We start from the raw sequence: 12,087 nt of genomic DNA, 5'->3' as shown, positions 1-12,087 counted from the left end.
CACCCCCTTCCAGAGGAACAGCCCGGCACCGAAACGACAAGAGGGAGTCTGAGCTCTCTGAGGGCTATAACTCGGGGGTGGGGGGTGAACAGGGGGTAAAGTCCCGCCTCCAGCAGGCAGGTGAGCTGTTGGCACCGTGCAGCCTCGCCGTCTGGTCATGGCGCAACAGCTGAGCTCCATTCACAAAAAGGGAAGACCAGGAGATGTCGTATATAGGGCCCTTATTTGGAAAAAAGAAAGTTTTCTAAGAGTTTGATACACTCAGGGGTTGCATTAATAATAATAATAATAATAATAATAATAATAAACTTTATTGTATACAGCGCCTTTAAAGGTGGCTTTTCAAAGCGCTTTTCAGGATGACAACAACAATAAATAAGAAGAATACACAAGATAAAACACAATTACAATATATAGAGGAGACCGTGGATGGTGTTACTAAGAAAAGTCAGCAGCCATATCACCCTGCAACTCACAACTGGCAGCCCACTGAAGCTCAGCAGGTGTGAGCCTGGTCAGTTCCTGGATGGAGACCTCCTGGGAAAAACTAAGGCTGCTGCTGGAAGAGGTGTTAGTGGGGCCAGCAGGGGGCGCTCACCCTGTAGTCTGTGTGGGTCCTAATGCCCCAGTATAGTGACGGGGACACTATACTGTAAACAGGCGCCGTCCTTCGGATGAGTCGTAAAACCGAGGTCCTTTAAAAAGTCATTAAAAATCCCAGGGTGTTTCTCGAAAAGAGTAGGGGTGTAACCCGGCGTCCTGGCCAAATTTCCCATTGGCCCTTACCAGTCATGGCCTCCTAATAATCCCCCTCTATGAACTGGCTTCATCACTCTGCTGTCCTCCCCACTGATAGCTGGTGTGTGGTGAGCATTCTGGCGCACTATGGCTGCTGTCGCATCATCCAGGTGGGGCTGCACATTGGTGGTGGTGGAGGGGAGTCCTCATTACCTGTAAAGCACTTTGAGTGGAGTGTCCAGAAAAGCGCTATATAAGTGTAAGCTATTATTATTATAAAAGCAGAGGGGTGAAGAATGGAACCAGTGAAGTAAAGGCTTTTCTGAAGAAGAGGGTTTTGAGTCTGGATTTGAAGGAGTTTAGAGAAAGTGACTCTCTGATATCCTTGGGGAGAGAGTTCCAGAGCTTGGGGGCATAACAGGAGAAGGCCCTGTCACCCATACAATGTAGACGGGCTTGGGGGACAGTAAGGAGAGCAGAATTAGAAGAGCGAAGGTTGCGAGGTGGGGAGTAGGGCGATAATAGTTCAGACAGGTACTGAGGTGCCAAGACATGCAGATTTTAAAGTCTACACGGAATTTGACCGGAAGCTAGTGCAAGGACTCCAGGATAGGAGTAATGTGAACACTTGCACTAGAGGTCAGGATTCTGGCTGCTGAAATTTGGACATACTGCAGTTTGTTCAGAGTAGATTTAGATACCCCAGCGAGTAGAGCATTACAGTAGTCAATTCGAGAGAACACAAATGTGTTGATCAGCTTTTCAGCCACAGTTAGTGATAGCATAGGGCGTAGTCTAGCGATATTTCTAAGGTGAAAAAAAGATGTTTGGACAGTATGCTGCACATGTGGGTCGAATGTTAAGCCAGAATCAAATATATGAGAGAATATTATGAGAGGGAGCCATTCCAGGAGAAGAGTTAACCACACCACGTCCACGGTTTTGTTTGCCTTTTATTATAATGTGATTTCTTGGACATGAAACAATTTTGCTTGTAAAAAGTGCTAGCGGTGTCGTTCTTTATATGTTGTTATGAAGCCCGCTGTCCAAACATCACAGCCAGCGTTAGCTACTCCACAGGCGGAAGGAAGCTGCATTCCGACTCCCACTGCACAGCAGCTCGATCCGTGTCGGGTTTCACGCACTGCTGGGCTCTGGTGCGACCTGCCAGCCGAAGTGACCTCCGGGCCGGCTCGGACTGCTGTGCAACGGGAGTGCTTCTGCTACAATACACAAGGCCAGCACGCCTGGCGCACACAGGTTCGAGCACGTCCACATGGGTACTTCCGAGGGCAATAAATGAAAGCCTACCGGAATGATCTGGGGGTAACTGGGTAATTATCCAACCACAGCAAACCTCATTTGGAGCAAAGGTGTAATTAGCCCTCTCCTGTCTGAGTCACCGGCGCAGGGAGAGGAGACCAGAGCTCACACTCACAGCTGTCTGCGTGTCCTGGTTCAGAAGGAGGGCGTTCTCAGTGTGAGTCCTGTGCCCAGCCAGCAGGAATCGGGAGCCCGTCACTGCTGTGGTGATGATGGTCTGATTACTGGACATGCTGTGACCTCAGAGAAGATGGACACAGATAGCGAGTCTCAGGCTGTCGCGATTTACTCTCCTCCAAACAGAGCCCTCTCCGTCTCTCTCAGCTGCTGCAGAATTTCCGCGATGCAGGGGTTGGCCGCCTCCTCCTGGGGCCAGTAAAGCGCCCCCTGATTCTCTGTGGGGGGTCCGCCCCCCTTCGTCCCTTCAGACCCGCACGGGGGGCGGTCCTTCAGTGGAGTGGGCCAATCAGGGTCGTGCTGCTGTGGCCCGGGGTCCAAAGCTTCAGTCGTCACGGCAGCCAGCGGGGTTGACGGAGCCCGCGCGTGTCGGCCAGGCGATCCCAGGCTCTTCTCGTTGTGACGCTCCCCGGCCCCTCCTGCGCTGACCGGCTCCCCTGGTTTCCCATCAGCCCCAGTGCTGCTGCTCTCCTGCTCCCTGTCATCATTCCCCCTCGGCTCCCCCTCAAGATCCGCACCCCCCTCACCCTCGTTAGCCTCATGGCTGAACACCCCACTTTCTCCCTGCCTTCCCTCCTCCTGGGCCAGCTCTTCCTCAGCACCTCCTCTGCCTCGAGTGGTGTCCACACACCCTGCTCCCGCCTCAAACACATCAGGCTCCGGTTCTCCGGGACTTCCCAGCTGCTCTCTCTCTGGATCCCAGACACTCCCTCCCAGACCAGACCCCTCATTCGGAGACTCTTTCTCACCCACTGCTCCTACACCCCTTCCCATTTCCCCATCCATCTCCCCAGTTCTGCTCCCCACACGTGCCTCTGGCTCCCCAAAACTTCCATCCTCCTTCCCCTCCTCCCTGCCAAAGGACGCTGGCTGACCCATGATCACAGTGTCCCGGGAGGTGTGACTGTCGGAGCTGCTGCAGGACAGTGCGTCGGCTTCCTCGGCCCTTCCTTTTATCTGCTCCCCCAGACTGTCCTGCAGACTCTCCCACAGAGCTCCTTGAAACCCTTCCGGCAATCCCTCCCCTGGGCTCCCAGATAGCTCTGCCCCCAGCTCATCTCGAAGCTCCTCCTTCAGGCTACCTAGTAACCCCTTCCCCAGACTCCACTGTAGCCCCTCCCCTACATCCCCCTGTAGCCACGCCCCCATATCCCTCTGTAGTCTCTCCCCCATATCATTCTGTAGCCCCTCCCCCATATCACTCTTAAGATCCTCCCCCACATCAATCTGAAGCCCCTCCCCTACACCCCCCTGTAGCCCCTCCCCTATATCCCACTGTAGCCTCTCCCCCATATCACTCTTAAGAACCTCCCCCACATCCCACTGTAGCCCTTCCCCCACATCGATCTGTAGCCCCTCCCCCATATCACTATTTAGCCCCTCCTCCACATCAATACGTGGCCCCTCCCCCATACCGCCCTGTAGCTCCTCCCCCCTCCTGGAGATTTCCAGAGATCCCATCTCTTCTGACATGCCAGTCTCATCTGGTCCTCGAACCTCTGTGCTTTGAGAGCCTTGAGGTCCTGACTCTTCGCTTCTAGCCCCAAAAGAAGACACCTCAGAATCGTCCACCTCTTTCCCCATCCTCTCTCCACGCTCCCAGTGCTCTGCCCACTCCTCTTCCTCCTCGGTTTCCGAATCGGGGGCGGTATGCCTGCGAATGCGGAAGACTGCCTCTCTGAGGGTCTTGGGGTAAGGAGACCACTTCCTGGGTAGGGGAGGAGGAGGAGGAGGATGGGGCAGGAGGCAAGAGCGAAGCACCCTCCCCTGGAAATGGGTGTCAGGGCTGTGGCACCTGGCAGCAGAAGGAGAGAGGGAGGGAGACTGGGAGGGAGACAGGGAAGGAGACTGGGAGGGAGACTGGTAAGGAGACTGGGAGGGAGACAGGGATGGAGACTGGGAAGGAGACAAGGATGGAGACTGGGAAGGAGACTGGGAAGGAGACAAGGATGGAGACTGGGAAGGAGACTGGGAAGGAGACAAGGATGGAGACTGGTAAGGAGACTGGGAGGGAGACAGGGATGGAGACTGGGAAGGAGGCTGGGAAGGAGGCTGGGAAGGAGACAGGGAGGGAGACAGGGAGGGAGATTGGGAAAGAGACAGGAAGGGAGACTGGGAAGGAGACTGGGAAGGAGACAGGGAGGGAGACTGGGAAGGAGACAGGGAGGGAGACTGGGAAGGAGAGAGGGAGGGTGAATGGGATTGAGGGGAGACAGGCATTGGGCAGGGAGGGTTACTAGGACAGGAAGAGAAGGGGAGAAGAGGAGAGTGAGAGAGACGGGGAGTGGGAGAGGAGGAGTGAATCTCCTCTGGGTTGAGCAGAGGAAGAGCTAAGGACTCTCTCTTGCAGACAGTCTTTTTGTCCTGGGGTAGTTCCTGCGTTTCTTCCAGTGAAAGGCATGTGTATCTGAGAGGCGCTTCTCTGTTGTCTGTCTCTGCTGTCTCCAGACCACACACACTGTCCTCTGTCTCTGCTGTCTCCAACCCAGAGTCACTTTCCCCTGTTCCTGCTGTTTCCAAAGCAGAGACACTGTCCTCTGTCTCTGCTGTCTCCAAACCAGAGACACTATCCCCTGTCTCTACTGTTGCTAAGGCAGAGACACTGTCTCCTGTTTCTGCTGTTTCCAAACTGGACACACTGTCCCCTGTTTCTTCTGTTTCTAAATCAGAGACGCTATCCCCTGTTTCTACTGTTGCTAATCCAGAGACACAGTCCCCTCTTTCTGCTGTTTCCAAACTGGACACACTGTCCTCTGTCTCTGCTGGTGCTAAACCAGATACACTGTCCCATGTCTCTGCTATCTCCAAACCAGAGACACTGTCCTCTCCCTTCACAAGTCTGCTGGAGCTTCTGTGCAGCTGGATCTCAGCTGTGAACAGACAGGCGTCCTGCCCTGACAGTTCCACTGTCTGCTCAGCCTCCCAGGTGTCAGCCTGGCCCAAGTCATTGACAGGCGGCTGGACACCAGGCTGCTCTATGGCGTCCAACCACATGGGTTTGCTTGTTAACGGCTCTCTCTCGGAAATCGGGCAGGGGACACCCCCCAGCTCGGACCCTGAATCCTGGAGGGGGATTCCCAAGATCCTCACGGCTCGCTCTTCCAAAGTTTCATTGGCAGGGATCCGCGGACCAGTGGGGAGGGGACTGAGAACTTCCCTTGGCCCCCTGTCAGTGGATTCCTGCAGGCGTCGTGTTCTGGGAGTCTCCCTGTGCTCATTGCTCAAAGTGTGGTTTGGCAGCGGATCAGACCGCTGGGGCCCCCTGCTGGGCGAAGGGTCCCCTGTCTCTCCTCCGCCAGCGGGTGGACTGTGGCTCAGAGCGGCAGCCTTTGACTCAGGCTGACCAGGGCAATGGCTGCTGCCTGTACAGGGCTCTGTGTCAGCAGGCGCCGCGGAGCTGTACTTGACATGCTCTTTTTGGGGTGGAACGATGAATTCAGCCCGGACTACAACACAGGTGGCGTCAATGACCAGGAATCCGTTTCTGACGGGGGTGCTGTCAGGTTCTCGCTCTGTGTTCTCCCCTCGGTCTGACGCCTGCCCTTCCCCATGTCCTGCCCTGCTCTCGCTGGGATTATCGATCGGGGCTTTGCCAGCTTCCAGGCAGGAATCCCTCACTGTTTTGCTGCGATCTGAACAGCGCTTGCTTGGGGATTTGCCCTTTGCACAGTTGTATATGTTCTGACTTTTGTCTTCCTGGCTTGGAAAATGAGTCTGATCTTTGCTGTCTGCGCTGTAGTAATCGCTCCTGACTTTTCCTGGCTTTCCCGCTACCTTCTGGTCTCCTGTCCCTCCCTGCAGGGAAGAAGAATTCCGGGGCTGGGCCAGGCGGCTGGGCTCTCTCCAGAGGGGGAACCAGGGCCGGTCCGGACCGTCGGCCTGCTGTCCTCTTGTCCTGGGGGCTGAGGGCGTGCCATCTTCGCTGACATCCACCCCTGTCATGACAGCTCTCTTCCTCTCCCTGCCTCTCCGCCGCGGCACAGTCTGGAATTTTAGATCCCAGCTGTCCGCCGGGACTCTGGGCTCCCTCTGGACGGCTCGGAGCAGCTCGTGCTGTTGGGCGCCTGCTGGCCAGGTGTCCGTCAGAGCCGGGCCGGGCTGGGGACTGGAGCTGCTGCCAAGCCCCAGAGGAGGCGAACGAGCCTGGGGGAAGGTACCCCCCGTGAAACTGGGGTCCGGGCCTGTGCGAGCTCTGTCTCTGCTGTGGGAAGCTCTCTCGCTCTTTTCCTGCCCTGCACCCCCCAGAGATCCCACCCCAGTGCCCCCCCGACTGGGCGGGGCTGAGGATCCGGGTCTCGGAAGAGAAAAGGATTTTGAGGCTTCTGGGAAGGATGCAGAGTCCCCCGGCTGGGACACCAGGCAGAACACGGTCTCCCTTGGGCTCTTCCTCTTCGTCTTGGTCTTAGTGGTGCCGGAGACTTCTGGTTCCCCCGCCCCTGGCCTGCCCCCCACCTGTGCGTTTCTGGGGTGCTCTGCCTGGGTGGCGCCCCCTAGCGGTGGTTTAGGGTGTGCGCTGGACCCTCCCCAGGTGCTGTACCCAATCTGCTCACGCCAGCTTTCAAGACCCGGTCTCTCTGTTTTCTTTCTCTCTGTCCGTTCCTCCCCTGCCTCGCTCTCCCTCTTGCTCCTGCAGGTCCCAGGAGGGGGGCTGGCAGGGCCGTGGGGGTGCTGCTCCCACTCCGATGGGGGTCTGTCTATTCCGGGATGCCCGGGTCTCTTCACTTCCCTTTTCTCTGCCTGCTCCTGTTGCCGCACTGTCCTGTGGGGGGAGCTGTAGGGTGGCGGTGGCACGTAAGAAGGGGGCTGGCCAAACAGCCTCTGGCCAAGCTGCCCGGGCTGGTTCTCTTTGCTCTGCGGCCCCCTGTGGCGCTGCAGGCTCTGGGGCCGAGGCAGGCTGAGGTAGGGGTTCACTGTCCTCTGTTCCTCTGGATAAACCCCCCGGCGCAGGGATGCAGGAGGACCAGCACTGGGCACCCCCTGGCGCAGTCGCCCACCCTCCCTGGCACCCCACTGCGACCACGTCCCGCTCTCCTGCCCCCCCCACGCTTGGGGCCCCCAGGAGCCCGCCTCCTGGTGCCGCTTCCTGGGCAGAGAGTGCCAGTAGCGGGCGGCCCAGGCCTCGAGCTGCCGGTAGCTGTCGCTCTGGCTCCTCCGCTCCACCCTGCGCAGGCTTGGGCTGCACGGCCCCCTCCGCTGTCCCGACCCCTCTCTCTGCACCCCGCTCTCTGCCTCCCGCTCCCGGGTCACTCCCTCCAGCAGCCCCCACTTCCTCTCCCGCCCCGGCACCTCGGCCTTCCTGGGGTCTCCAGGCTGACGGTCCAGGGTGAAGGGCCAGCGGGGAGGGAGGGGGCAGGCTGCCCAGTTGGTGTAGTCCTGCAGGACTCCCCCTCTTCGTGATCCTGGGATGGTCCAGGAGCTGAAAGCTGGCAGCCCATCAGGCTCCAGCTGGAATCTCTCCTCTGGGCATCTGGAACAACAGAGCAGCTCTGAGACAGATGCTCTCCTGCTCAGAACCCTGGCCACTTCCTGTAGGGCCCAGGCCACTTCCTGTAGGGCCCAGGCCACTTCCTACAGGGCCCAAGCCACTTCCTGTAGGGCCCAGTCCACTTCCTACAGGGCCCTGGCCACTTATTGCAGAGCCCAAGCCATTTAATGGGGCACTGTGTATGTGGGGTATGAGTGTGTGTGTAGTGGGATATGAGCGTGTGGGGAGGTGAGTGTGTATAGTGGGATATGAGCGTGTGGGGAGGTGAGTGTGTGTGGAGTGGGGTATGAGTATGTGGGGAGGTGAGTGTGTGTGGAGTGGGATATGAGCGTGTGGGGAGGTGAGTGTGTGTGGAGTGGGGTATGAGTGTGTGTAGAGTGAGGTATGAGCGTGTGTGGAATGAGTGTGTGTGTAATGTCAGTGTGTGTGTGTAGTGGGGCATGAGTGTGTGTAGTGGGACAAATGTGTATTTGTAGTGGGGTTTGGGTGTGAGTGTGTGTGGGGGTGAAGGTGTTTGGAGTGGGGTATGAGTGTGTATGTGTGGAGTGGGGAGTGAGTGTGTGTAGATTGGGGTTTGAGTGTGTGGGGGGGTGAGTGTGTGTGGAGTGTGATAAAAGTGTGTATGTGTAGTGAATGTGTATGGGGAGTGAGTGTGTGTGGAGTGGGGTATGAGTATGCGGGGAGGTGAGTGTGTGTGGAGTGGGGTAAGAGTGTGTACATGTGAGTGTGTGTGGGGTGTGAGTGTGTGTGGAGTGGGGTAAGAGTTTGTGTGTGGGGTGAGTGAGTGTGTGTGGAGTGGGGTAAGAGTGTGTGTGGAGTAGGGTAAGAGTGTGTGTGGAGTGGGGTGTGAGTGTGTGTGGAGCGGGGTGTCTGCGTGTGGGGATGCTGTGAGTGGAAATATCACAGTTGTGACACAGCAGGCAGAAGAGTGCAGCAGCCATAGCCACACCTGACCTTGGTACAGCTTGGCTCTGTGTGCATGCAGGGCCTCACACAGACGCTCACTTAGGAAGCGGATGTTTACACAAGGAGTGGCACTGCTGTCATAAACTCATAAACCAGACTGCAGCGGCACTGATTTCTTGTGGTGCTCAGCAAAACCGCTGCACAGGGGCTGTGGTGAACTGATCAGCCGAAAGCACTAAAAGCACCCTGACCCTGCAGGTCAGTGCAGACAATCTGCTCCATCAGCTAAGATAGCAAAGTCCAGTGTGTTTACAGAGCTGGAGAAGGAACAATGAATCTCTCTCTCCCGTACTGGTCTCTCTGCCTCTTGCACGCTACCGCGTTCACGGCGTGGATACTCACCCGTATCGCCCCACTTCTACCCCGAATCTGGGGTCCCAGGCCTGCTGCCCCTCCGGGCCTGTCCAGAACTCCATCACTCAGGGGTCCAGAAGTGATGTGGAACTCGAGAGCCCAAACGAATCTAGAACACACTTCAACACAGCACAGAAACACTAACCTGGAGCTCCCCGCCCACAGACCCCGAGCAGTCTGTGTGGTCACTGCTCTGCTGGGGGACATTGCCATGCTGGGACTCAGACTTACAGTAGTGATGCAGGGATTAAGTATTTTATTCATATCAAATTTTATTTATATTACTATTAGTGTTCATAATAATATTAATGACAATGTTATGTTAGTAATAATTAAACAGCCTCTCCAGCTCTCACTCTCCGTGACACTGGGCAGATTTGGCTGCACATGATAATTTGCAAAGCCCTTACCTTCCCTAACGCGCCCCAACACGGCCTCAAGAGCATCACACGGACCTGGAGGCCAGGAGCCGCAGGTCTGTCTGCTCCAGACGCTGTCCTGCTGTCCTGCTGCCTCGCCGGGCTGATCGGACTGTCTGGACTTGCGCTGAGCCGCAAAGGCTTTTAAACCAAGAGGCAGGCCACCCCCCCTCAGCTGCAAATACCCTCCCGTCAGACTTTCGGGAACGTCCCCTCGTCAGCTTCGACACTTCTAATTAAAACAAGCAGCCAGGAATTCTTTAATTAAGTTCATATTTAGTAGGTGTCAAACACACACTGGTCCACACCAACTCCCCCTGAGAGAGGCGGAGATGAAAAACCACCGACACACACTCACACACACAATCACACACTCACAATACACACATACACAATCTCTCACTCTCCCTCACACACTCACAATATTTCACACACTCTCTCACACACATGAACTCTCACACTCACTCTCACACACACAATCAAACACTCACAATATTTCACACACTCTCTCACACACATGAACTCTCACACTCACTCTCACACACACAATCACACACTCACAATATTTCACACACTCTCTCACACTTATAATATTTCACATACATTAACAATCTCTCACACAATCTCTCTCTCCCACTCTCCCTCTCACACACACACAGTCAAATACACACTCTCTCACAAACACGCAGTCAGATACACTCTCTCTCATGCACACACAGTCAAATACACACACTCTCTCTCACAAACACACTCTCGTAGTGATCAAAAACAACAGCAGGCCCCAGGGCTGACCTCAGCACTCTGCCACCATTGTCTGGGGTTGTGGCACTCAGCCTCGTCTCTTTGTCCTGCTGCCCAGACGGGACGCCACTCTGCACCCCACTGCGGGGACACAGAGAGAGCCCTTGCAATATCAGGGTGCTGGCCAAAACATTCACGAGTTGAGCTTGAAAGTTGTGTTTTTTGCTGCTCAGCTGCTGTCCTACTGTTAGTGCAGTGGCCGGTGCTTTAGAAATTAAGGGTCACACAGCGGTCAGTTAGTCCAGGAGCTGGGCTCTGTCTTTTACCGTAGTTCTTCAGCGGAACAAACAGGATTTATTCTCTGAACAGAAACTCCCTACATCAGCAGGGAGAGACTGAATTCCTTTCTGAATGCATGGTCAAGGGAATGTGGAATTGTGAGTAACTGGGCAGCAGAGTCTGGATTCTTGTCAGAGCAATAGGGCAGGGGCGTGTGGAGTTGAGAGTAATGGGACAGCAATATGTGTTTTCAGGTGGGAGTAATGAGGTAGGAGAGAGTGGTTTGTGAATAATTGGGCAGGAGAGTGTGGAATCCTATTAGAGTGTAGATTCCTGTTGGGGTAATGGGGCAAGAAAGTGTGGATTCCTTCTGGAGTAACAGGGCAGGAGAGTGTAGATCCGTGTTGGAGTACCAGGGCAGGAGAGTGTGGATCCCTGTTGAAGTAATGGGTCAGGAGAGTGTGGATCCCTGTTGAAGTAACGGGTCAGGAGAGTGTGGATCTCTGTTGGAGTAACTGGGCAGTTGAGTGTAGATTCCTGTTGGAGTAACGGGGCAGGAGAGTGTGGATTCCTATTGGAGTAACTGGGCAGGAGAGTGTGGATTCCTATTGGAGTAATGGGGCAGGAGAGTGTGGATTCTTGTTGGAGTAACTGGGCAGGAGAATGTGGATTCCTATTGGAGTAATGGGGCAGGAGAGTGTGGATTCCTGTTGAAGTAACTGGGTAGGAGAGTGTGGATTCCTGTTGGAGTAACAGGGCAGGAGAGTGTGGATCTCTGTTGGAGTAACTGGCAGGAGAGTGTAGATTCCTGTTGGAGTAACGGGGCAGGAGAGTGTGGATCCCTGTTGGAGTAACTGGGCAGGAGAGTGTAGATTCCTATTGGAGTAACAGGGTGGGGGAGTGTGGATTCCTATTGGAGTAACAGGGCAGGAGAGTGTGGATTCCTATTGGAGTAACTGGGCAGGAGAGTGTGGATTCCTATTGGAGTAACGGGGCAGGAGAGTGTGGATTCCTATTGGAGTAACTGGGCAGGAGAGTGTGGATTCTTATTGGAGTAACAGGGCAGGAGAGTGTGGATCTCTGTTGGAGTAACTGGGCAGGAGAGTGTAGATTCCTGTGGGAGTAACAGGGCAGGAGAATGTGGATTCCTGTTGGAGTAACAGGGCAGGAGAGTGTGGATTCATGTTGGAGTAACAGGGCAGGAAAGTGTGGATTCCTATTGGAGTAACAGGACAGGATACTGTGGATTCCTGTGGGAGTAACAGGACAGGAGAGTGTAGATTGCTTTTGGAAAAATGGGGCAGGAGAGTGTTGATTCCTGATGGGGTAAAGGGGCAAGAAAGCATGGATTCCTTCTGGAGTAACAGGGCAGGAGAGTGTAGATCCCTGTTGGAGTAACAGGGCAGGAGAGTGTGGATCTGTGTTGGAGTACCAGGGCAGGAGAGTGTGGATTCCTATTGGAGTAACTGGGCAGGAGAGTGTGGATTCCTATTGGAGTAACTGGGCAGGAGAGTGTGGATTCCTATTGGAGTAATGGGGCAGGAGAGTGTGGATTCTTGTTGGAGTAACTGGGCAGGAGAATGTGGATTCCTATTGGAGTAATGG

At 55.2% G+C, this 12,087-nt stretch overlaps 1 protein-coding gene across 2 annotated transcripts; it reads right to left on the bottom strand.

Moving 5' to 3' along the window:
• Positions 1-292: 292 nt before the first annotated feature.
• LOC148678645 (uncharacterized) lies at positions 293-11,089 on the bottom strand. Of its 2 annotated transcripts, XM_088635703.1 has the most exons (4): positions 10,255-11,089; positions 9,454-9,694; positions 9,032-9,162; positions 293-7,705 (listed from the first exon to the last, which is right to left on the bottom strand). In XM_088635703.1, the coding sequence occupies exons 3-4, from the start codon at positions 9,103-9,105 to the stop codon at positions 2,347-2,349; spliced, it is 5,433 nt and encodes a 1,810-aa protein (XP_088491829.1). In that variant the 5' UTR covers positions 9,106-9,162; positions 9,454-9,694; positions 10,255-11,089; the 3' UTR covers positions 293-2,346. The 2 variants fall into 2 exon arrangements, with proteins under 2 accessions (XP_088491829.1, XP_088491839.1); XM_088635713.1 differs by lacking the exon at positions 10,255-11,089 and having other exon boundaries at positions 9,032-10,217.
• Between the last annotated feature and the right edge of the window lie 998 nt (positions 11,090-12,087).

The sequence above is a fragment of the Lepisosteus platostomus genome, chromosome 1, assembly GCF_059453375.1.
Source record: "Lepisosteus platostomus isolate fLepPlt1 chromosome 1, fLepPlt1.hap1, whole genome shotgun sequence".
In the NCBI taxonomy this organism is placed as follows: Eukaryota; Metazoa; Chordata; class Actinopteri; order Semionotiformes; family Lepisosteidae; genus Lepisosteus; species Lepisosteus platostomus.
Note: the sequence above shows the minus strand (reverse complement) of the source record. Positions and strands in the feature narration are given on the sequence as shown.

Excerpts from the sequence above, each read along its gene's own strand:
- LOC148678645 (XM_088635703.1), bottom strand. The coding sequence starts at position 9,105 with ATGGAGTTCTGGACAGGCCCGGAGGGGCAGCAGGCCTGGGACCCCAGA. Across the intron at positions 7,706-9,031 it reads GTAGAAGTGGGGCGATACGG|ATGCCCAGAGGAGAGATTCC; the intron begins GTGAGTATCCAC and ends CTGTTGTTCCAG.